This window comes from Clytia hemisphaerica, unplaced genomic scaffold (genome assembly GCF_902728285.1).
Source record: "Clytia hemisphaerica strain Z4C2 unplaced genomic scaffold, Clytia hemisphaerica genome assembly, whole genome shotgun sequence".
NCBI classification, from domain to species: domain Eukaryota; kingdom Metazoa; phylum Cnidaria; class Hydrozoa; order Leptothecata; family Clytiidae; genus Clytia; species Clytia hemisphaerica.
Window position 1 is genome coordinate 42,663 of NW_027103373.1, and position 26,062 is coordinate 68,724.

A 26,062-nucleotide genomic window follows, 5' to 3' on the forward strand; every position below is an offset into this window, starting at 1 on the left:
GAATTCCCCCCTGGTGAATTCCCACCCATATATTTTCATATGTGTTTTTACGTTTCGAAATCATGGACTGTAACCCCGGGGGGTACTAGGGTTGGCGAATGAGAGGTATGCGCGGACGGGACCTCCGAAAACCGACCCTTAGAGAGACTTTATTTTGAAATTTTTTTTTCGATTTTTGAAAAAAGTCATAGTGTAGTGCCTACTTTAGGCGTACAAACTTTCGCGATTTTCGTAAATTTTAGCCCTTTTTGCGAAAGTTTATGCTCGCAAATAAAATTTTTTGGCAAAATAAAAAATCTTCAAAACTTAAAATCCAAATTAGATACAAGATTAATGGTACTTTTGTTTTAGCCTGTTAAAAGCCTGAAAACCCAAATCAAAGGTCAATCCGATTCAAAAAGTGTTTTTCCCTCAAAAAATTTTATCTTTATTTTTGAATCGCGAAAGCTTATGCTTATGCTCGAAAAAAAGATAATATTTTCGTTAAATTCGCGAAAGTAAATGTCGTAAACTTTGTGATTTATCGACCTCGTAAAAATTTGTAGCGACGACGCCATTTTGAATAGAAAAAGCGGAAAGAAAAAATAGTCGGGTCCATCGTTGAAATATTACACTGAAATTTGACATTTGTATGTATGCTACGAGAAAATTTTATAAACCCGTTAAATGCTATTATAAGATTTTATGGTTGGCTCGGACTAGAAAAAGAAGAACAAAAAAAGCACGAGCTTTTTCTCCACTCTCTTTCAGCAGAATCCAAAGGTATTCAAGTATTATATTTTCTTTGGAGGTCTTATTTAAACAGTTTGACTGTGAAGCTTTAAAAGAGCATGGATGTGTCAAGTAGTAAGTTGAAAGCCAGTAGAAATTGCGAAAACCAACTGTAAAAGGGGTTACCCTGCTAGTCAGAAAATCTGCCGTATACTATCTTCGCTTTCTGATTTGAATGATGGCGCTGTGATAGTTGAGCTCCAGCTCCTGGACTATTACCCTGCCTGAAATCGGCCAGTGCATCAGTCAGTCAGTGTCGCAGTCTAAACTTAAACTCCTATATCAGGATTAGAAACTAGGCTAGTCTTACCTCTTTTATCTTTTCCTTTACAACAATACAATGCTGACAAGTTGACAAAACACATGTGTAGAAAGTGGTCTCTTCTACTGATTGCTTCCCAGCGCTCTCTCCTTCGCCAGCTGTTTATCAAATTTCCACCAATGAGGTTGTAGCATTTCAAACGGCCCTTCTTTTTGGCACCCGTGGCCTTTCAGAGTGCCTTGTACGACGGGAGACCCTGCCGACGCACCGGACTTAACGAACACCGGACACGCGAAAGTCCGTTGTAAAATGAGAATTTTTCTTACCACCGGACAATCTCTACACCGGACTTAAGGAAGTCGGATGTCCGGTGTCGGAGAAGGATATTTTTTCCACCGGACAATCAAAACACCGGACATGATCAGTCCGGTGCGTCCGGTGTTTCTTAATTTTTTGTTTCGTAAATGTCCGGCGTCCAAAATTCCTGTATGCAACACCGGACTGACACCGGACTTATTGCGTCCGGTGTACAGTGTAGACCTAAAGCTCTAAAACAGCATCTAATAACATGAAAACCAGAATATGATTTTTCAATGGGAATCAAAACTATAAAGTGCAATTACAAACATCAATTTGTCAGATCTAACAAAATTAATAACCGCACTGTCATCATTGACAATAAAACAAACGATTTTCTGTCAAGAGCCTTGTAAACATTCCAACAACTTCCATCGAAATGATCTATCACAGCTCAGTCTACCATTTTTAGCGCGGTCCGAGGATTGAACAGAGCGCCCGAGCTCCCGCGCGGCACGCACCGCGGGGATGAAAAACTTCAATCTGTCAATCATTTTCTCAAGCGAAGAGTACGCGAAGCGATTCTAGCTTTACGATAGTGCCGCAGATCATCAATGGATAGTATTCAATTATCATTATCCCTTTAGTTTCATTCCTAGAACTTTTGCAAAAAAAAGGAAAAATAGAAAAGTTGTATTTTTTACTGCTCTATTCACATACTGAATTTGAAAGATCTTCTATGTGGCGTTTTTTTGCAAACTTCAAAAAACTGATTTTTGTCCCGCCTTTGCGGGACTTTGGCTTAAGTGCTTGAGTGCAGCATAGGGTACAAAGTCCAAACATGCGTTTCCCGTAATTTTTGTGTGAAGAGTTAGGTCTATACTGGTGTAGCGAAAGGATACTTTTTGCCACCGGACAAATACACCGGACAGTCCGGTGCGTCGGCAGGGTCCTACGACGGGCGGCTGTACAATCCCACCCTTCATATATTTTTTTCAATCCGTGATCCGTGGCATAGGTTTTTTCTCATCTTCATTTACTGAAGAGAGCGGGAATTTGATGCGAGAAAATTTTCCATGTTTAGTTTTTTGCACAAACCCCTGTAACTATGGAGGGATGTTGCTAAGATGTTGGCTTGAAATCGAAAATGAAACCACTCAAAACGAAAGTAAAATCGGCCCGTATTCGAAATCCCGTAATCTTGATATACGAGTTTAAGTCTATACCAGACGTTACTAATCGATAAAATCGATTATCGATTAAAATCGATAGCTAATCGATAATTAATCGATTGATTAAATATCGATTAAAAACGATAATCGTTAGCTAATCGGCGCTTAAAAAATTGTGAGTATCGATTATATCGATCAGATATAAGATATGGATTATATCAATTAGATATCGATCCAACCGATTGTCTATCGATTATATCGATTTCCTATTGATATCGATTAAATCGATTACTTAACAATTAACTATCGATTACTCCTTGGTGAGGCCAACAACAACAGATGAAAACCCCATTGTTTTGTCTTAACTCTTAGAAATATACCATTAACACATATAAAGAAAATTGAATGTATCAGTTTTTAGACTTCTTTCTGGGGTCGACGGTATGTTACCAGCTAAGTTAGGGAAAGACAAGGGTAAATGAGTAAATTCATGTGTGTCTACTCAGTAAATTACTCTAGTTGTTCTTCTACTTCTTATCCCTTGAAAACCCAACTTGGAGGAAAAAATGGAAGAAATATTTCTTTTAAGAGCTAATTTTAAAAAATAACAAAAAATCTTATTTACAATAAATAATAAAAAATACTGTTTAAGCCTGTTCAGACAAAATTTGCTCTTTTAAAGAAATTATTTTCAGCGATGATTTACTTCCAAAAATTTTCGAATACCTGTAGAACAAAAGATAGATCGAGCATTGTTTACAAAGTAGACGTTTTTTTTATAAGGAACACGTTTATAAGGAACTTGAGGCTGAAAATGGTCTGAGAAATAAGGAATTGTTAAGGAACTGCTCAAGCTGAGAATAAAAAATCAAGTTAAGATTTAAAAGAAACAGCAAGAGTTCAATTGGAACTTGCACACATTTACAACAACCTAAATAAAAAGACGGAAAATATTGCTGAAACACCTTTCAGTATGTCAAAAAAAACAAAAAATGCTGATAAAGAAGCTACGCACTTAGCAAATCCAAACTTAACAGCTAAGTAACTAAGGAACTCGATAAGGCACTTTGAAGCTGAAACTCTCTGGCAAAATAAGGAACTCCAGGCTCGGAGCCAAGTTAGGGTTCCTGATAAAAAAAAACGTGTAAGCAGTTTCAATCATAATATTATATCATAGGTTTTACAAACAGTTATTGCATTTAATCGGCAACCAAACAAAGCCATGATCGAGGCCTCTCCATGAAAAACAGACGGAAATCAATCTGGGTAAATTCTCAATTTGTACTGAAAAGCTTTTCATAAGACCCAAATTATATAGAAATGTTGAAAAGTATACTTACCTCAAAGAAATTCGCTTCAAAATGGAGAAATCTTCTTGTCTCTAGATAAAATTGATCGTCATAAAGATAGAAAATATCTGAAAAATGAAAAGAATTAAATGATCGTCATAGTTGACATTATATTCATTCGTCTCGAATTAGGGCTTTCACCAGATATTGTTTCGGTACCGGTACCGAAAAAGCGCTGCGGTGCTTATTCAGTTTTCATGATTTTAGGTGCTTGTTTTGAGACGCGACTTTCAGTCGAGGAAGAATTATCGTATCTGTTGTATTACGGAGGTTGAGTAATAAGTGCCACGCTTGAATTGAAGGCGCCGGAAGGTGTGAATTTATTAACGGACGGCGCTTGATAGATTTAATTAATAGCTTAATTAATTTGTTTCGAAACCCAAAATAAAGGTGCAGTGCTTTTAGAGGGTGTTGTTTATTGGAGAGTAATTATGGAACGAAGTCTAACATTTCTAACGCAAAGGAATTAAATTGTGTACCACTATTGGTTTTGGTTTTAATAATATAAGATTGGAATTTCCTCAATCCTGGTGTGGGAACTTAATAGTAGATTGCGTTTCTATTGATAGTATCGATTAGAAATCGATAACTTATAAATATCGAATTTACTCAATACTATCAATTAAAGCAAGTTTCATTGATATTATCGATTAAAAATCGATAGGGTCGAGGTATCGATTATATAGATATTAATCGATATTATCAATTATTAACACTGTAATCAATATTATCGATTAAGAATCTATGGTGATAATTTAATTGAGTGCTAAAAAATTGTTAGTATCGATTAGCTATCGATTATCGTTTTTAATCGATATTTAATCAATCGACTAATTATCGATTAGCTATCAATTTTATCGATTAGTAACGTCTGGTCTATACTGTCAGTGGAGGCAAACATGAATAGCCCTCAAATGAATGACCTGTCTGGTCAATAAAATACAAACTTAAATAAAAACAAAAATGGTAGAGTAGAGCTGCGAGCAGAGCTGCATAGTTCATTTGTTTTGAAATTTTGCTGCTTTGATTGGTCACTGGTCAGTCATTTGATGGCTATGGGCTATGCATGTTTGAATCCACTGATGCAAGTTACCCGACTTCATGGTAGCTAACATGAAATGAGTCTTGTTTTCGCAAGTGAAGGGTTTTTTCAAACGCCCTAAATTTTAAGAATGATACCGTAAGTTGGTCTAATATAGAAATCCCTCGTCTAATTCCGACACCCTACTTTAGAGAAAGGAATAATATGAAAGCTTGAATCACTGATTGAAAAAGGATTATTCCTCTCTGACCACTAAGCAAAGAAAAACAGTTTCAACCTTTCTATAAATTTCAGCTGATAAAAAAGGTGTTGGAATTAGAGGAGGGGTGTCGACATTAGACCAAGCTACGGTAGCCAGGCTAGCTCTAAAGCTCTAAAACAGCATCTAAATAACATGAAAACCAGAATATGATTCTTCAATGGGAATCAAAACTATAAAGTGCACTTACAAACATCAATATGTCAGATCTAACAAAATTAATAACGACACTTTCACCATTGACAATAAAAGAAAGAACACTCGCAGAACGCCTGCGAGCTCCTGCGCGGGTGAAAAACTTTAATCCCTCAATCATTTTCTCAAGCGAATTCTAGCTTTACGATAGTGCCGCGGATCATCAGTGGATAGTATTCAATTATCATTATCCCTTTATTTTCATTCCTAGAGCATTTGCAAAAAAAAGGAAAAATAGAAAAGTTGTATTTTTTACTGCTCTATTCACATACCGTGAAGTCGGGTAACTTGCATCAGTAGAGGCTAACATGCATAGCCTTCAAATGACTGACCAATCAAAGCAGCAAAATTTCAAAGCAAATGAACTCTGCAGCTCCGCTCGCAGCTCTACTCTACCATTTTTGTTTTGATTTAACTTTGTATTTTAAGGACCAGCCAGGTCATTCATTTGAGGGCTATGCATGTTAGCCTCCACTGATGCAAGTTACCTGACTTCACGGTACTGAATTTGAAAGATCTTCTATGTGGCGTTTTTTGCAAATTTAAAAAAACTGATTTTTGTCCTGCTTTTGCGGGACTTTAGCTTAAGCCACAAAACAAATCTTTGCAAAGTTTCATATGATGAGAAAAAACCCAAGCAAGCTGCAAGTTGTTACAATCTGACACAAATTTTAATTCCTGGACACCAACACTATGTGTGTATGTATATTACACACTATGTTTGTATACTACGTACCGTAAGTTGTTTTAAGGTTACAGATAGGTCAATTTGATTATTTTTTAAAAGTATCATTAATTGTTTAGCATCCTTTCTTTGATGAAATTGGACTGGAGTGGTTAAAGTGCAATTCAATGGCTTTCTAAATATGTAATTACTTTTTAGACATATTTTTCTAATTTGGAATTATGACGCGATTTCAAAAGACGAACTTTGAACTTTGACGAGTTCCTCTTCAAAATCTACTGAATATTTTTCAATGAAACCTTTTGTATTCGAAAGCCCTTGTTCTCCCCTACAAAACCGTGCTCCGCTTTATCATTTACACGCCACATTCAAAAGATATTTAACTTTTCATGTTATGCGATGTTAAAAAACAGGTATTTCACGTTTAAAGAGAGTTTTCTCCACAACAAAACCTCGAATCAACAATCGGAGGCACAGTTTTGCTATTCAACCTTTTCTGAATAGAATGACGTAGGTTTCAGAAATATCGACCAACCAGATCTTGTAGAGTAACCTTTCAAAGTTGGTATGTACACTGGATTTTTGAAGAAATTGTGATTCTGAGATGTTTCAAAATTTAAAATCTTTACATCTTTACCGAAAAATTCACCCCTCTTTTATTGAAAAGTAAAAAGACCATTATTCCATTGTAAGACTTTATATATAATAGGGATATCGAAAGAAGCGTCGCTTTAAACTTCCCTTTACAGTTTTCTTTTACAATTCGAATAAAAGGCTCAATCAATAGGGATTATATATCGATAATGTTTTTAGCATTTTTTGCAATTTTGATAAACTTTTAGGTTTAGGGAGATGCATCATTCGATGGTCCGTAAAATTTTGAATCTTTTACAGCAAAAAAAATCTTTTTGATGTAAAAAAAAGATTTTCTTCAAAGGAGCCCTATCCGTAACCTTAATATCGACATCCCTCGTCTAATTCCGACAAGTTTTGATTTGAAGGAAAAAGTGATACGTTAGTGATATGTTAGTGATACGCCAAGTGCAGTCAATCAGACAACAAGGGTAAACCAGAAACAAAAACAGAAACTAGTTTACCACTTAAATTCCCAGGCCCCAGGCTAGGAATTTGGTGTGCAGACCAATTTTCAGGCCAAGGAGGGGTACTTACCCATAGTTATAGTTGCAGTTACTCAAGCAATTTTAAATTTAAAAAGGGCAACATCTGTAAATTATAAAACATGTGCCAGAAACAAATACCATAAAATAGTTGACCCCTAACAAAGTGGTGGCCTCCAAAATATAGGTTGGTACTTAACAAATTATTTAACCTACAGTTTCACATTCTGTCACATTAAACAAAAATTTTTCATTGCTTTGACTGGAGTACCCTGGAGTACCTCATTTTTGCAAGATAAAGAGAATTCCAACTTCAAATACCACTTATCAGGGTGAATCATTTTAGGTGTGTGATAGCATGGGTGTGATCATGAGTGTGATCATAACCACACAATAATCACACACCATAAATTTAGACATTACTATTTTAAAAGGGTTGGATAGCAGGCCTTATCACACATCTAAATTAACAAAACTCAGATTTTAGGGAGTGTTTGTTTGAAGTTTTGCATTACTAGTGCAACTTCTCCACGGACTGAGCTATCCAATCCTCACTGGAAACCCCCATTCAAGAACAACGATATCGCTGAATATCAAAATATGCAATCCTTGGCATCCCCTGTGGCATCATAGATGGTGATGTTGTTTATCTCATGCTTTACATGATAACTAGAGTGATCAAGTCCAAGTCCCTGACACTCTTCCTGAATGTGTTTCCAGTGTGGGCTGGATAGCTTGTTATAGCTCATAATAGTGTGTAGAGTGGGATTGTACAGTTTTATTGTTGAATATTTTGAACTTGCACAAATTATAGTATCAGCTTACAAACCCTTTGTACACAAAGGATTTCAAATTTATCAGCTAAAATATGAAATTTGACGAACGATAATTTTCTGTGATGATACCAAAAAAACTTTATCAAGGATTCTTTTATATATTCCATTTGGAATTTTTTACAAGGTTTTATTTTTATTCTTACTAGAAACCTTCAATCAATAAAACATAGAACACAATTAGAAAAATGAGCTCAAGAAAAAGAAATTTGGTAGGATCTGACGATTCAGATGATAGCAGTGATGACAGTGACTTTGGAGAGGTAAGATTTGTTTTGGTTTGGTTTGGTTTGGTTCAACAACAGGCCATTTTTTATTCCCTTTAACCCATTAATAAGTGCTGTCATCCCGTAACTTCAAATTTTCATATATTCTTTGATTTCAAATGCACATACAAAATACGAATCTCAACTTTTTTGTTTGGACGGGGTCAAAAACCAGGATGACATCAAAAAAGCTGGGTGATGACATTGTTTGCAGCAGTCCTAAGTCTATACCTACCTATAGGACCGAAAAACTTGAGCGCTCTCATATGATGCCAGAACTTAGCACTTAATGGTTAATATACAAAAAGTCAAATTATTAGGAGAATATTGACTTTGTAAGGAATGGTGAGAGCTTTGCAAATCAATAATGATAAAAAAAATACAAAAGATACCTCCTTTAATTAAAAGAAGGGATGAGGAGGAAACTTTTATTGGTGTCTTTTGAAGATTTGATTAAGAAGATCCCTGGTTATCCCTTTATAAGTTTGATTTTTAATTGTTGTAATAATATCTTATTAGTGGAGGTAAAAGTTGTGGTCTAGTATAAAAGGATCAGGACATAAGGGGTCGTATATTGTTTATAACAAGGATTTTGGGCAATTTGGCGCTTGATCATTATTCTATTTGGGAACTTTCTTGTTTTCAGGGTTTGAAAAGTATTAGTAAGAAGGCAAAAGTATCACCAAAGCAAAAACCACAAGAAGATTCATCGGACAGTTCTTCATCTTCGGACGATGATGGCAGTGATGATGAAGTAACTAGATTACTTTTCTTATTATATCCTTTAAGTAAAAGTATATGATGTGAGTGGTTTTTCAGGCCAAATTACAATGTTCATTTCAAAAATGTGGTTTATTTGTATAAATTTTTGGTGAGCAATTTTTATAAAAAGCATTAAGATCTTTTTACACGATTCACATAAATTCTTGTAAATAAGGAATGATTTTGCTATCTAGATTTTCAATCTCAAAATTTTGGAACAGGATAAATCCTCTTCAATATGCCACTCACTTTCCCTCACTAGTGGACTCTAGACAATCAAAACGATGGCAATAAGAAATCTAAAAAGAAAGCCACAACCAAAAAGAAGGCAGATAAAGAACCGCCAGCCAAAAAGAAGCAAGTGGCACCCATTTTTTCAGATGATGATGAAGAGGAAGATGGAGACGGAGATGGTGAAGAAAATGAAAAGAAAGAAGAAGATCAAGAAGATGGTCAAGGTGAGTGAAGAATTGTCTTCTTTCTGCTTCTTTTGTTCTTTCTTTAAGTTTGTAAGATGGTCAATTAGCAAGCAACTTGAGTGATGAACTTGTCATTAAAGTCAGCTTAACTTTGTGATTGTTTCAATTCATTCATTATTTTCTGATTGCTTTCTTGCATTAGATGGTTTGTTTTTCAGGTTTTTTTATTTACAATTTTTTTGTTTTAAGTTTGTATAGGTCAATCAGCTTCTAAGCTAGTATTATGTGTTATATGCAGAGTTGTTACAATTTACTGACTCGATGGTTTGGGCTCTCTATTTTAAAGGGTTGATTTTTCAATTGAGTTTGATGGTATGTTGATTAAAAATCTACACAATTATATCAATTGTTAAACTAAAATGTATCATTGTTTGTTTTTTTAGTTTCTTCTTCATCATCATCCAGCTCATCCGACAACGATTCTGATGATGAACAATTTACAGGATTCGATGAAAACCTCGGTGATGACCTAATGGGAGACGATAAAGACAGACAAAGACTTGACCAAATGACTGAAAAGGAACGTGAACTGGAGCTCTATAATCGTCAAGAACGTTTAGAAGCAATGAAAATTCGTAAAGAGCTCGGTCAAAAATTACAAGCGGAACGTAAAAAACAAAGCAAGAAGAAAGATAAAGAGAAAAAACATAAGAGTCGTGAAAAAGACGATTCAGAAGAGGAAGCAGGTGAAATTAAGGACGATGATGATGAGGATGATCTTGACAACGATGATCAGTATAGTAACACTATAGCTTCACGTAAAAGTGAACGTAAAAAGGGCGGTGATGATAGTAAGAAAACCGCCCTTGACGAACTAAAACAGAAACGTATCCAGAAAATAGAAAAAGAGAAAATGGAACAGTCCAAGAAAGAGTTATTGAAAACGACAGATGTTTGGTCAGATGATGACGATGATGATAAAGGTAGGTTTACACTGCATCGTTCTTGGCTTGGTGTTTTGAATTAGGTGTTACATTTCTTGACCCGGAGGTAAGTGTCTTAGATTATAGGTTACGCAGTGTTGACAAAATGGTGAAAATATATATATTTCTTTCCCTCATTTTGAAACCCATAGACTTGACTACATGCAACTTTTCCATCTGAACAAAGAAGAACGGGAATGAATCTTACCGTCTCATTTATATTAGCCAATAGTCGTGAAACGTCATTGCAACACTAGTACAGTGTCTTTTTAAAAGCAATAATGACAATCTGCTTGCGCGTCACCACTAGGTAGTGGAGATGATAGCGATGAATCAGGTTCACCAATGTACGGCTCAGATGAAGAAGATGATAAAGATGAACGAACTCTCATCGAAGCCAAAGAAGAATTAGAGGAAGTACGCCTGTCACGTCATAAACTAGAACAGTATGTTTTTTTTCATTATATTGATAATAGAAGATTTAATAGATAATCCAATAACTATCCAATTGGGCATTATTCTTGATATTCACGACGTAATCTTTTATACGAAAACATACGAAAAACAACGGGCGTTTGCCACCAGTTTCATTGTTTAAATTCACATCTGGATGCACACAGATGTTACGCGAGGTAATCGTCACAAACCAAAATCCATGTTCAACAGATTTTGAAAATGAAAGTGTAAAGAATAAACGCGGGTAAAAAGTCCTGGGCCGAGTCGCTCATTCAGCCAATCAGATCACACAATCTAGCCGGTTCCCAACTCCCGCTATAAAATCACATTGTAAATATCTTAATAAAACCAGGGGTTTAAATATTTACTAAAGGCTTATTTCGCTGAAAGAAAAGAGCTTTAATGAAACAAATTTTGGTTAAATATCTTTGTTATTATATATAAAACCTGAATCTAAATGGTTTTAAGAAGTAAAAGATAGTACGACTTCAAAATAGACAGATATTGCTTATGACCCCCGTCTCAGATGAGGTTTTTCAGGCTTTATCTAAAGATAGAGAACTAAGACAAGCTTGACCCACTAAACTATTCAGCACCAGACTCTCTGACATTCTGAGAAATTATTTGCCCGGGAAGAGCAGCAGATTTCAGCGAAATGCTGCTTTTTGCTCTAAAAGTGTATGGTGGAAATTCAAACTTAACATCAATTCATTTGAAATATTTTGTTTATTTGGATTATTGGAAGGTTAAAGGTTTGTTTTATTTTTATTTTTTGATGATAGCTTCACTCAATCACTTACAATGAGCCTTTGAAATTTGTTTATTTTGTATTCTGATTGCTCTCGCATGATGCCGCCATTATGGAGTTTTTTTTTGCGTCATCTAATTGCGATTTTGTGAGACTTTGCATTGCCAACTTTTGCTTGCGGCAAACACCTGTGTGCAAACGCCCGGTACTTTTCGGGTGTTTCCATATAAAAGATTACATCATGAATATCAGCATATTGTTTTTGTCAGTATGTATATTGATTTTGGAAAGTAAAGAAGATTTTTTTTATTTTACTCATTTTTTTATTCTTTGTTCAACATTTACCAACATTTTCTGTACCAAAACAAATATGATGTTGAGATTAAGGATGTTACCCTCCTACCCGTCTTTGCCCATCACCTATTCATGTGTCAAATGTGTCTGAGGCTCTGTATCCAGCTTACTTAAAACTAAAAGCTTACACTATAAAACGTGTTTAATGGATAGGAAGTCAAGAGGGTTGCCTGTGGATTTCAATAAAATTATAAACGAAAATAGTGACCTAACATAAACAATAGAATAGAAAGCAAAAGATATAGTTGAGCAGTATGGATGTAAATATTTTCTGTAAATGATTTCTTAGGAAGTTCGTATCTTGAATAACGTGCATAGTTATGAATAGAGCTGTTTTCTTTTTATTTAGATGGGTGCATACACCATTCTTTGGTCAGGTATTAACTGGATGTTTTGTGCGCATTGGTATTGGCAACCATGAAGGGAGAGCTGTATATAGGGTGAGATGATCTATGTATTTATCCAACACTATTCTTCACTGGTTTAGTGAGCGAGATCAGAAATAAGGAAATCATTGCGGGCCATTCCATTAGATAAGTCAAAAACATTTCTTGGAAATGGGTGGATACTCCCTGGAAAATGGCAAAATTTGCAAAAAGATCCTTGGAAAATTTATTTTTATACCTTAAATTGACGGCGGACTAACTAAAATCAGTCTTTTACCCCGTGTAAATTCTGCTCGAATTACCACCTGGAAATTTTCTCTCACCTCCTGTATGTATATAAAATGAAATGACCTATTTCAGGAAATGTCAGGAGAATGGAATCAAAGTTTTTTGGAGAAAATAACAATGACCTTCCCTCTATAGCGGAGAGTACCGCTGAAAATTTCATCATCGTCATCTTTTTTTCTCACTCTTAGGTAGCTGAAATCATAGACGTCGTAGAAACACCAAAAATTTACACTTTGGGAAAAACAAGAACTAATAAAGGAGTCAAAATAAGGTATCACCGTTAATTTGTTTTTTTTGTTTTCAAAATTATTGATATCTATAAACTCTTTAAGTAGCACTTTTTTGAAATTTTCATGTTTAAAAATAAAAAAAAACTCCAAGTAGAGAATTCTTTACCAGGGAAAAACGCAGCTGTATGGATTTACGTCTAGATTTATTTTCAAATAAATTGAGTTTAGACAACCCCTGACCCTTCAACCTTTTCATTTTTAATTTGAGCTCTCTTTTTTAAATAATGATTAATAAGATTAGTTTTACTACCGACTGTTTTGGTCTGGTTGGGTTGGACTTGAGAAAGCTATTTTGAAAGATTTCTATTCAAAAATAGAATTTCGTATGAAATATCAAATTTATTTCAAATGAAATTAATAACATTCCCCTATGAAAATAATTACACAAAAAATATTAATCTCGATCTTTGGAACATGCAAGTAAAACTTATCTAGGAATAACCCCGAGTATAAAGGAACTGAATATGGTGTATATGATTTGGATAATTCTAAACGTTTCAGTCCATGAGATTTTGGCATTAAATTACATTGTTGGTGTTTATTCAAAATGTAAAACAACACATGATAGAGAAACAGACAGTCATGTTCACCCAAGTGTCCAACAAAGAGCTCTTCTTTATGACGGCATCATCAACCACACATTCTCTATGGTGAAAAGTGATGCTTTGAATCTAAAAAACATCGAATACATCTCATATGATGTCTGTTCAAGCCAAGAGAATGTCGCCAGGATTGCTGAATCGTTACTTCTGGACAACAAATTCCAAGAAGACGTCAACCACAGTAAAAGCTTGCAAAATGATATCGTGATGTTTGCTTTCATATGCTTGGAAGCAGACCAACAGAAATTATTCTTGGAATTGTTAACTGTTCATGAGCGTTTCATTGTACTATCATTAAACGAACAGAACCCTTTACCTTCATTTAACAAGAAACATTATTTTACTGTTGAAGATCCTTTAGATGTTGAAGTTCATATTTTATTGACACATATCAAAGTCTTGAATTGGCAACGTATAGGTTTGATCTTAATCACTGGAGACAATGGAATAAACCAGCAGTATTACAGTGAAATGCACAACAGGTTCACCAACAAACTGTCAGCTCAACATAACCGCCTTTGTTATTTTAAAGATACAGTAGATTTAAATAATTCAACCAGTGTGGAAAGGATTGTTTCGAAGTTACATTCAGAATTCCAAACTAATGTTTTGATTTTGTTTGGCGTTCCCAAAGACCAAATACAGCTCATCAAAAAGACGAATGTTGATTTCCATACCAAGCATGTATGGTTTACTCATGGTGATTCTAGTGATCTTCTTTCTATGAAACATTTCCCAGACCATTACAACGATCTCTTCGTCATCACTTTCGTAACAAAACTAAGGAGAAAAATTTTAAACAACAAAGATGAATTCGCACTCTTGATAAAACCACAATTTCAAAATTATTTTGTTGAAAACGGGACTAGAGCTGAGCTGACTTTTGCATTAACCAAGTACATTTTATGGCGGTTTGACAGAATGTTTGGTCAAAATTCTCGTTATACCCGAAACAGAATATATATGGAGATCAACAAAGCACTCATGATAAGTCAGGTTGTTTTACTCCGTGAAAATGGAGGTGTAGAAAGGTTTGAACACTTTTCAAAACAAATGCATTTTTTGGAAGACAAGTATAAGCCTTATCAACACAGCCGGATACACGGGACACTCTGCCATAAACATTCTTGTAGCCCAGGCTGGGAACATGCTCGAGGAAAACTCTTATCAAGCCTTACAAAATGGAGCTATGAGTTTGGTCATACTTGCCAGAAATGTCAAAAAGGCTTCATAAAAGCAACCTACGGTTACGAGTTTTGCCATAAATGTCCTAACTATTACCAAACGAACTTGGACCATACGAAATGTTTTGACCCTTACATAGATCAGTTCTATACGACAAATCATATGTATTACTTGACAATCTGCTTCGCCTCCATCGGTGTAACCCTCGATCTCTTCATTCTTGTTGTATTCATATTCTATAGAGACACGCCAATTGCCAAAAGTTCTGATTTCATTCTGACCGCCATACACTTGATAACCTCGCTATTCATAAATACTGGGATTTTATTCGTGAGACATTTCAAACCGACCCTTGTATTGTGTAACATCGATGCCACGACTTTTGGATTATTCTACACTCTCTTCATTGCCATAGTGTTAACCAAGTCCCATAAAATCTTGAGAGCTTTCGGCTCAATGAGAAAACTAACAACAAAAAATAAACGTATTACTATTATCCAGCAATATGCCATTATCATTGGATTAATAGTATCAGTCGTTCTCCTGACTTTGGTTGCATTAAGCAAAGATTACCCTGTTGTTGTTTCTCAAAAAGATCCTCAAAAGTTACTCAAATACATGTTCTGCCGAAACCAACTTCCTAAAATGTTTCAGTTTGGTTTTTCCGGACTCTTACAAGTGGCCACCTTCATCATAGCATACAGAGGACGTAATTTGCCGGACATTTTCAATGAATCCATGTCTTTATTGTATGCTTCTTTTGCGTCAACCATGTCCTTTGTTGTCATGTTCATTGTCTTATATTTTGGCGGGAAAGAAGATGTCTTTTTGCCGGCAACGATCATATGGTTAGCTATTTCGTTGAATTCGAATATTTACATTTTGTTGTGTTATGGGAAAAAGATGTACATTATTCTGTTCAATAAAGAACAAAACACCAGAAGCTTTATACAAAAGAGAACTTTTGAGTTCAATTGACTTCTAAACTCACTCACTTGGTCAATTCTCAAAAACCAATGCACCAAGTCAGAACAAGTTACAGAACAAGGCTTTCCGTCTAGCATACTAGATGACTAAATTTCATAAAAAGTAAGGCGTGGCAAGCAAAAACTGAAGAACGTTACAGTAAAGTCTTTTTTACACGAACCTCTATAACTTGTCTCCTTAAATCGAACAAGTTTTCTCGTTCTGTCAGTTAACAACCTCATATATACCTTGCTCCATAAATCGAGATTTCCTTAACCTTTACCACGCCGAAGCCGTAAATTTACGTTTTAAAAGCTATAGCCGAAGCCGTAAATATACGTTTTTCGTGCGGTTTTAAGAAAAGCCGCCCTACCGCCTTAAAGACGCCTTTAAATCCCGGGAAATGTCTTATATGACGGAGAGAAAATGTAAACAAACTATTTTCAATAGTTTGAAACCACCTACTTTCGATTTTAACTGTCAAAACAAACTGGAAAATCAGGCAAAATATTCTTTTGGAAATTATGAGCTCATTGACTGCTGTTAACTTTTTATGTTTATTTAGTGGAAAATGGTTTGTTTTATTGGTTGGAAATGTTATGTATTGCTTGTTTGTAGTTTAGTCAGTGTTTGAGGTAAGTTTCTGCCTCCTTATTCTTTAGTATGACGGTACATTAAGGGTGAGGACTGGAGGCTTGTCGGCCGTCATCGACCGTCACCGAAACCCAAGTTAAGGCTTCTGATAAGGCTGCAAAGAGTTTCAAAGTGTATATACTATGTTATTTCTATTGCTTTCATGCTGGTTGATGATAGGAAAGTCATTTTTAGCTGTTTTTAGTGATATTTCCCATAAAAATTACCTCAAGGGGCCTCTGCCTTACGTGCCTCTGATTTACGTGGAAATTTTCTCGAAAACCAAGGTTTTCTAAAAATGAATTCCGCCTTTTCTAGTAAAGGTATGATTGTGATTTTTTGGCTAGCAGTTGTAGTTATAATGGTGGAAACAATGAGCCAGAAAATTATGGTATCGCAAATGTTCTCCCCACTTTTTTTTATCCGGAACTTAAAATTTTGAAAAATATGACAAATCGCGTTTTGAATTTTTTTCAACTCTAAGGCAGAAGACTACTGTGTCACCATTGATAGAGGAAAATCCTTTATTTTAACATTTTTGGAAAGCAGGATAGTTGGGCTTTCCAGAATGGGCTTATTTTTTTGAATCGGTTTAGTAGATCAAAAGTTATGACGGAAAGCGTAAAACTGTCATTTTTCCCAAAACGACAAGGCGTGCACGGGGTGAAGTTCCCAGAGAGAAGGCGTGGTAAAGGTTAACTCTGACAAATTTGTGGTTATTTTTTTGTTTGTTTTTTCAACAATAGGTATGTGTGTGGTACTATAACACGCAAATTTAAAGGTTTTTCTCGCTTGCAGTATTTTCCGCACTCAAGAATGAAATAATTCTTATCATATCATTTGAAAATCGTGTTTTCTATCGTGTTTCCCTTTTTATCTTTAACTGCTTTTAGAAGTGACTTAGCATAGAAATTTAAACTAATTTGATTCGGTCACGAGGATAAATCTGATGGTAAGTTGTGACTGAATAACTATTCCATTGCAAACTTTAAATCCGTAAATATAAAAAATCTTTAAAGTGCCGAAAACGCTATATTGTCATTAGCCGTGTGTCCTACCTAGCTTTGTGAATACGGGCTCAGTTAACTAGGCAAGGTTAGGAGCGAATTAGCTAGGTTTTGTCGAATTCGAAGTTTGGACTCGTTATCCAGAAAAAGCCCATACTCCACCATCAACTCATTTCTGTAGCAAAATTTCATTTGTAGGCATGGGATGCAAGAACGGACATTCCGAATGGAATACGTTTCGAATCAAGGTTTCACGGATTCCGAATTTCAAAAATGGAAAGAGGAGGTAATCTTTTCAATAAATATTATGAACCCCTCACTTTCTTCGTTATCTTTTTTGATACAACATATATAAAATTGTGCTTGAAATGTCTATTTATATTTTTTGGAACGAAGACTGATGGTTTAGCCCCCCCCCTCTCCAACGCCACGCAAAAAAATCCTCCAACCATCACGAAAACCCCGAACATTTGTCATAAAGTACGCAAAAGATAGCGAAAAATAGCCGAAAATACGAAGTATGCTTAAAATTCATCATACCAAAAAATTTCGAATCAAGTCATCAGTCACGGAAACCGACGTGAGCTCTTTTAGATAGCTAATAAATGAGTGGATGGATTCAAATTCGGAGTTTTTCATGTAATTGTAGTCTGAAGTCAATAAAATTTCATAATTGTTCTGACTCCTTACTCTAGAAGAAAGTATGTCAAAAATACGCAAAAAAAGCCAAAAATATTGTATAGTATATATTTTTCAGTACATCCGCTGTCAATACGTTTACCTTTTGCTCTCAAAATCAAGAAAACGTGGGTTCTCCCCTTTGTTAGATTCAAATTTTGAGTTGTTCGTGAAATCTTAGTCTGCAGTCAATAAAATTTCATAACAGTTCTGATATCCTTTCTCTAGATGAGCATGAGAGAGCTTCCACTACCCAACATGAAAATGATTAAATCAAAGAAAGCAGAAATTGAATCTTCAAAAACTTATACGTACAAAGAGGATGACATTGAAGCGGTAAGCCTTCCCAATGTTTATTATAACCTTCAGATTTACATTTGTTTCTTTAGCATTGATTTTTTGTTATATTATGCTACAATCTGAGCATCAGATTTCAGAATTTACTTAAGAGAGTACTGGCTCTAACAGATTTTGATTCCCCCTCCGTTTGCAAAAATTGGTCAAAAAGATGTCCCCGTTGAAAAAATTCGAAAATCAAAACTTTGACCCCACTTAATGAAAAGTGCCCTTTGATTTTGTTGCCATTGGAAATCGAATGGAAAAAATGCACTCCAAAACCATCCCCACTAGCTGAAAGTAATTGATTTTCGATCCACATCGCGTTATTGGTAGAAACTTTCAAAAAGTTCCACATGGCCACTGATACACTGATATGATTAGTACTTCTTTACTTAAAATCTGTTAAAATCAGTACTGTCTTAATCTTTTCTGAAACGTGAGGCTTAGATCTTTCTTATGTTTTGGCCAATATTCAGCCTCGAGTTCTTATAATAGTGTTCTTATAAAAAAAACGTGTGATGCAGTGCTCTTTCGTATAGTGCTGATTTCTTCGTACGGGTGAAAATAGATTTTTCGAATCCCACCCGGAACGCAAATTTCAAAATATCAAAGGTTCAGATTTCCAGAAAACTACAGATCAAAGATAGAAAAATACAAGATCTACTCTCGCCCGTACGAAAAAGTCACGATCCTTTCGTATTCTACGCTTTTTCTATGTATTGATATGTGTATCCGTGTAAAGTCGTCGTTCCTTTTTCTTTTCAGATTGTTAAAGAGAAAGATAAATTCCGTAAAAACCCACACAACTATGCTGTAAAGAAAAATCGACTTCTAAGAGAAAAGGTACAATCGCTTTTTTAGTTTTTACTTTGACTGTATTCACTTATAAAGGTGTTTTAGAAGGCGTTGCGGACGCCTTTGGTGTCCTATCTTCCTTAAGAACCAGTAAATTTTGATTGAGGCTCAGTCATTCTTATTTTTCGTGATTTTCAGGCTTAATTATTATTTAAAAGTATTTAAACCTCCATTCACTTATTGACTTAAAAGGGGCTTGAAATTAGCATTTTCATAGTCATTACTGGAAGCTTGGCTCGAATTGTTTTTAATTGTTTTTTTTCAAACTGAACCTTGTGATCTTATAAACAAACGTGTATTCCCATAGAGTATTGTAATTTAGTCTTATGTCGACATCCTTCATCTAATTCCGACACCCTTCTTATAGATAGGATTAAAAGGTAGATCAGAATCACTGATCCGCTCTGATCCGCTCTGACCGCTAATTAGCGACCGGCGATTCTAAATTTTTTGGACCTACCCCGGTGGAGGTCCTATAAATTAACCTTTGTCCGTTCGTCCGTTCGTTATTAGCTTTCCTCGTGATTGGTTCGTTAGTTTTTTCTGATTTTTTGCACAAAGATGCATAACTAGGGCAAATTTGGGCCGAAAAACGGCTAAAAAACGGGTTTTTTGGACTTTGTGAAAAATTAGGTGGTTAATTTTTTCTGATTTTTTGCATGAAATACCATACCATCGTAGGTAAAAGATGGCTTAAGCAGATTTTTGCAAAAAAATTTTGATGGCTCAAAAAACGCATCTTTATCTATAAGAATCACTATTAATAAGCATACATCAATGTTCTTAGTCAAATTACTCAATTTTTTTATGAGATATGTTTTTTTTGCTCAAGAGGGCTTACTTTTAAAGAGTATGATATTTTGGTTGCTTGGCGTGTTTTTATAGAAAAACTGGACAAATTCGATATTTTTTTATAAGCACATTATCAATTACTTAGGTATTAGCTTTTCTCGAGATTGGCTCTTTTATTCTTTATGATTTTTTGCACAAAGATCCATAACTATAAACCCTCGAATGTGACGGAGCTCGATTTTTGGAGAAAAAAATTTTGGGGTAAATTTCAGCTAAAAAACGGCTAAAAAAGGGTTTTTTGGATTTGTTATTTTCTGACTTTTTGCATGAAAGTCAGGGGGCACGCAGTTACTACAAGACATGATGTGTAGTAAGTGCTTTTTCAACACTTTTTTTCAGGACCACCACCCTTTGCAGTTACTACACCTTGGTAGTAACTGTTTTCAGAAAAGATTTCCAGGTACCACCCCTGTTTTTGATTGATATCATCAAAAACATGCTCGAAATTACCCTAAATTGCGATTATTTTTCAACCTAAAGCTTTTTGTGCTAGATTTTCTTTTAATTTACTTGGTTAACAGCTGTTGAGTACATTTTAATGATAATTAGGGAAAGTATAATTTAGTTGGGTCTGAGAAAAATTTCAAATTTTTTTTCGTCCATTTATAACAAAAATATTTTTTTTAACAAAGAATTTTTTCAAAAAAAAATTCATTTTTTGTGAAAAATTTTGAAAGTTCTTTAAAAAGAATTAAAATATAAGCACTTACTACACCAAAAGTGCTAGTTTTAGTGTTTGGCACCACCCCCAAACAGCAGTTACTTCACTGTGTAGTAACTGTTTTCATAACTTCTGAATACAGTACCACCACGGTAGTAAGTGTCATACTGTCTTGTAGTAACTGCGTGCCCCCCCCTGTGAAAGTAGGTAAAAGATGGCTCAAGCAGATTTTTGTAAAAAATAATTTTTCAGCTCAAAAAACGCATATTTATCTATAAGAATCACTATTAATAAGCATACGTCAATGCTCTTAAAAAAATTACTGAATTTTTTGATGAGATATGGTTTTTTGCTCTCGAAGTCTTGAATATGAAAGAATATTTCAAGAGCATGAAATTTTGGTTTCCAAACGTGTTTTTTTTATAAGAAACAAACGACTAATTTTAATAGATCGTCACTATTTCTGTTCTGAATGATTGTTTAACGGTCATGCTCACGTAGATATAAATTATATATGTGTTAAATGCATAACCAGGTAGGTCCATAAAAGTATCACTTGTTTTTTCAAACTGAACCTTAAAATTATTATTATTATTCTCAAACAGAATATTGTAATTTAGTTTTATGTCGACATCCTTCATCTAGTTCCGACACCATTCTCATAGATAGGATTGAAAGGTAGATCAGAATCACGTTTTTCCCCTCTGACCGCTAATTAGCGACCGGCGATTCTAAATTTTTCTATTCTTCCCATCTCTAAAGAAGGATACCGAAATTCGACTTTAGACCAACTTCCGGTTATTGTTATTATGTCAATCTGTAGGAAGTAGCAGAACAAACGTCAGACTTTGATAGGCTACGAAAAGTGAACGAAGAGCTTGATGCTTTGGAAGAACGAGCTGAACAGTTGGATAAAAAACGATCTGGTGCTTTATCGAATGTCAGTTATATTAACGAAAGAAATCGAAAGAAGAATGTTTATGATGTCGAGAAAGCTGCTATCGTAAGCTATCCTATTATTCTTTTAATCATTCTTCACATGTTGTCAGTGTCTTTGTGGACCTTGGGATGTTTATTTTTCAAAACGAGGCAGCTTAGAGACCTCAAAACGTTTAAGTTTTGGTTTTTCACATCTACCGGGTGACCCACGAAAAAGTTCAGACGTTTTCCAACGTCTTGAGGCCGAACAAATGTCCCAAAGTGCTTGGAGTTTTGATATTTAGAAAGTAGATATCCTAACTTAAAATTTGAGCTATCACTTTTTAAATTTGACCAACTTGTTCTCTGCTCATGAGCTTTTAAAGTCAAAATTCCCTTTTTTACGTGTTTTTTACACTTTAAGATTAACAACTTAATTTAACAAAATTCAGCAAAGTTCGAAGAATCTTGAAAATTGATTTCAGAAAATTGATTTCAGTCTGACACAAAAAAAATTCTGCTTTGACCACTGAATTTATGATAATGATAATTTCGTTTATGATAACATTCGTTCAATTCTTTCATCGTAAACATGACATGTCTCAATATGAAAAACAATTATGAATTTGACTTGTACTATTATTGGTCTTACCGGCAACTCAGGCTGCAGTGGAATATAGGCATCATTTTAATACTTTAATGTTCATTTCTTTAAAATGATGCAATAATTACAAAACAATACAAATTATTTTGTTTATTAAAAGTTTTATTTTTACATACGTGTTCCCGTTTCATATCAGACACATATTTCATATCAGGACAGTGTCTGCCTATTGTTATATTATGCTGATATAAGAAAAAAAGGTTTTTATTTTCCTTTTTCTTATTTAAAAACAAAACCCTTAAATTACAGGAAGAATCCAAATTGAATAAGAAACAAAAAGACGATCCTTTTACTCGAAGAAAAACACTACCCAAGATGATTTCAAAGGTATTGTGTCCTATTTCTCAATGATGTAATTACAGATAGTTTCTGCCCGGTAAAGATTAAACCAAAAGTTCGGAAAAAGTAATTTTGATTCCTCTCTGATTTTTTTTTCACCTTGGCTTTTAATTTTTCCTTCTTTTTTTTTGGACTAAGTGAAAATTAGTAAAGTAAAAATTTGTATCAATGTTTGAATAATAATATGACAACCATTCTTTTCTTCTTGTTTTAGATCGGTGTGAACCAGGTAATGTTGTGGTTTCCCATCGCCAGGAAAACATTTAATTTACATTTTAAAGTTTTGCTTATTTTTGATTTATGGTTATTCTGTTGTTAATGAAATATCTTAAAAGTTCTATCAAATCTTTCATGCTCTAGAAATTGCCTTTACGTTTTTGTCTTCTTATAATCTTTCTCAACCCTTGGAAGCCTATTACATCCCGGTTAAATTTAATTCTCCCTCTTTACTTTAGGATGACAACAGTCCAAGTGAAGGATCCAGCAAACAATCTCAAGACTCAGTAGATGGAAAGGTCTGTGAAAATCCTGAAAAATCTTCTTCTTTTTTAAACGTAGTATTTTTTTGTGTCTTCCCCTTTTGTTACTGCGAATATTAAGGGTTTGAACAAACCATTCGAAAGTATCTTTTGGTTATTTAATCAAAAGGTGTTAAGCTGCTTTAACTGGAATTAGAGTTTTTCACTTTACACTAAATTTGGGAATAAATCATTTTTAACGAGTCTTCGCTTTTGTCTAGTCTGAATCGCAGACCTCTATTCTATATATTTATTCTTATTCTAAGAAACTATTTTCGCTAGAGGATGAGCATAAGCCTTATTTTTGTCTTGATTTCATGGCGCCATACTTGAACTCGAAGATGACTAATATATATTTGGTTGGTGGTGTGTAAAACTGTTTTTCTTTATCTTCCTACAGTCGAGCAAAAATCCTTCACAAGAGAAAGATGACGAAACGAACAAAAATGATGACGAAAAATCCGAAGAAGCAGATTTGTTTTCAGCGCACGATTTCGATGTTCAAATTGATGTGGATATACCTGGTAAGTTTACATCTCGTATAACCTCATTAAATTGCCGCTCTCCAATAATAACAGAAATGCTATTGCTCAACACTTCCCAATATAATCGATTTTCAAATATTGAATTACAATTGACTACAATTGAACTCAGAGGTCTCTTAAGAGCTATAGAGCCACAACTGAAAACTCCATATAGAAAGTATTACTGTCGATTACTTTTAAGTTTTACTTTTGAGTAAGCAATGTTTAAAATAATCTCAAAATTCATTATAATATCTTCTCGCACAGTGTTAAAAATTCTTCCGTCTCAGTGAAGTATAAAGTTGTTTTTTTTTGTCTCAAAATTCAGCATAATGCGCCAGATTTTCAAGAATATAAGTGCTAATTTCCTTTGAGATAAATTTTCTATTCATGATATGCACCATTGCAATGTCTTCCGTTCCACCCAATAGCTGATTGGTTGAAAGTGACGTATTGACTGCTTTTACGTCACTTCCAACCAATAAGCTATTGGTTCCGTGACGTAATGTCAGAAGACATTGCAGTGGTGCATATCATGAATTACTGACAAAAAAATCTTGCTTTGATCACTGCTTATTATCAATTCTCATTTTATTTTTGGTATTTCATACAATTTCTCTCTTCTTCTTTTCCAGGGTCTCGTAACATTTCACTGACGCCCAAACCATTGATGGCGGCTCGAGAATTGGGTCCGCCAAGACGGTCTTTAAACTTGGATGAATATAAAAGACGAAAAGGACTTATTTAAAACTTGTTTGTTCTGTAGTGGCTTTTGATAAAAGCGTGCAATAACTATTTTTACCTAAAGATTTTCATTTTTAAATTGTTTATTAGTCCTATATTTTATGAGATCTATAAGATATTGTCGAACATTCAGACAATTGCACGAATGGGTTATTTGGCCTATTCCGTTTTCGAATGATTTCTTGTTTGGACACATTGTTTGGACACTCAACTTGCAACAGGTCTCTATGCCCGAATTAGCATTTCTTATCAATTTAACAACTTCAAGTCTGGTTAAGCGTTATTTTGGGACGAGATGGAGTTTTTGCAAGCTCTTATTTGATTTGTTTGGTCGTTAACCAGAAATAAAACAATTTTGTTACTTTTTCCCAAGAACGTGTCATTTTTATTACTTCAAATGACCAATTATTAAAGTATCTTATAAAAACTCCATTTCATCTGCTTATTTTTTTGCCACGGGGTGTGATATACGAGGAGGGGAACACAAAAGCTATTGTTTAACTCGTTACATTAGATATTTGTTTACTGAAAACACACAATTAATCCAGTGAGTTAAGCCATAGAGCTTTGTTTTCATCCAGTTCCGACGTTATACCTCGGGAAAAAATAGTTTTCAATACAGTGTGTCGGGGGAAAAGTGTAAAGCCTATTTCCATAATAAATACGATGTTTTTAATTTTAATTTCTCGGGTTTTGGAAATACATGAAGAATCAATTTTCAATGTAGGCTACGTCATATCTTCCTTCGTTTCGAGCGTAAAACTCCTACTCTTCGGGATATGCGCACTTCTCTTGTTTTGAATATTGGATTTATTCAGTTACATCATATGCGCACTGAGCTTTTGATGAAACAATAGAAAGTTTCGAAATCTAAGCCAATCAGCTGTGCTTTAAACATTCTTTTATCTTAAATCTCTATTGAAAAACTTCTTCTGTTTAAGATTTCTATTATGTTTAATCCTATTAAAAAGCGTGTTCCCGGTGAGGGTCACTAGTGGCCGCCCATAGCAAGTGCCTTTAGACCAAGAGTAGGGCCTAAAAGCATGGAGCTGTCTATTGTGTAGACTATTTTCAATTTCACTGTGATAAGTCTGTAACTAGCCTAGCCAATAGTTTTTCCGCTTTTCTCCTTAAGGCCACAAGTTGTATGTATTGTGTTCAAAGAGCCAACTGTCCAAAACATTATCTAATATTTTTATTTGATAACCAAACTAGTTTGTTTTTTGTAAAAAGTATTTAAAAAGAACGTCTTTTGCATGTTTTTATCACTCCCTTTTTCGACATCCCTGCCATCCTCACACCCTCTTCGCCCAATCCCGCCCATTGGACATAACTGAAAGCTAGATGAAAATGTATATACCAGAAATACCAGCTATCAAGAAACTCAAGAGACACGTCAGGGTTGAAGTATCATTAAAAATGTGTTTTTTAAATTTCGATTTGGTGCACTTATGGCTGTATGTTACACTTATTTACCACAAAAAATATTGAAAAAATACAATAAAGTCTTATCCGCATTCTTTGTCAACAGTCGACCCAATTGTTGAACCAAATTGAGGAAGTCACACAAAAAATTTTCCAAAATAATATCTTTCGGAAAAACCTGAGAGAAAACAAAGACTAAATCGACTCACATCAAAGG

The 26,062-nt window shown here is 34.6% G+C and overlaps 2 protein-coding genes across 2 annotated transcripts; both read left to right on the forward strand.

Annotated features, from left to right (window-relative positions):
• The first annotated feature begins 654 nt into the window (after positions 1 to 654).
• LOC136823950 (RNA polymerase-associated protein RTF1 homolog) lies at positions 655 to 25,666 on the forward strand. The gene is made up of 17 exons (XM_067080110.1): positions 655 to 762; positions 8,133 to 8,246; positions 8,896 to 9,003; positions 9,274 to 9,469; positions 9,874 to 10,413; positions 10,724 to 10,859; positions 12,321 to 12,411; positions 12,834 to 12,916; positions 17,527 to 17,614; positions 18,235 to 18,342; positions 19,111 to 19,188; positions 21,537 to 21,716; positions 22,545 to 22,622; positions 22,849 to 22,863; positions 23,090 to 23,149; positions 23,553 to 23,676; positions 24,312 to 25,666. The coding sequence occupies exons 2-17, from the start codon at positions 8,172 to 8,174 to the stop codon at positions 24,422 to 24,424; spliced, it is 2,073 nt and encodes a 690-aa protein (XP_066936211.1). The 5' UTR covers positions 655 to 762; positions 8,133 to 8,171; the 3' UTR covers positions 24,425 to 25,666.
• LOC136823907 (metabotropic glutamate receptor 8-like) lies at positions 13,732 to 15,732 on the forward strand. Its single transcript, XM_067080064.1, has one exon. The coding sequence runs from the start codon at positions 13,745 to 13,747 to the stop codon at positions 15,698 to 15,700; it is 1,956 nt and encodes a 651-aa protein (XP_066936165.1). The 5' UTR covers positions 13,732 to 13,744; the 3' UTR covers positions 15,701 to 15,732.
• Positions 25,667 to 26,062: the final 396 nt, after the last annotated feature.

Excerpts from the sequence above, each read along its gene's own strand:
- LOC136823907 (XM_067080064.1), top strand. The coding sequence starts at position 13,745 with ATGTTTGCTTTCATATGCTTGGAAGCAGACCAACAGAAATTATTCTTG.
- LOC136823950 (XM_067080110.1), top strand. The coding sequence starts at position 8,172 with ATGAGCTCAAGAAAAAGAAATTTGGTAGGATCTGACGATTCAGATGAT. Across the intron at positions 9,470-9,873 it reads AGATCAAGAAGATGGTCAAG|TTTCTTCTTCATCATCATCC; the intron begins GTGAGTGAAGAA and ends TTGTTTTTTTAG. Across the intron at positions 12,412-12,833 it reads AAGGGAGAGCTGTATATAGG|GTAGCTGAAATCATAGACGT; the intron begins GTGAGATGATCT and ends TCTCACTCTTAG.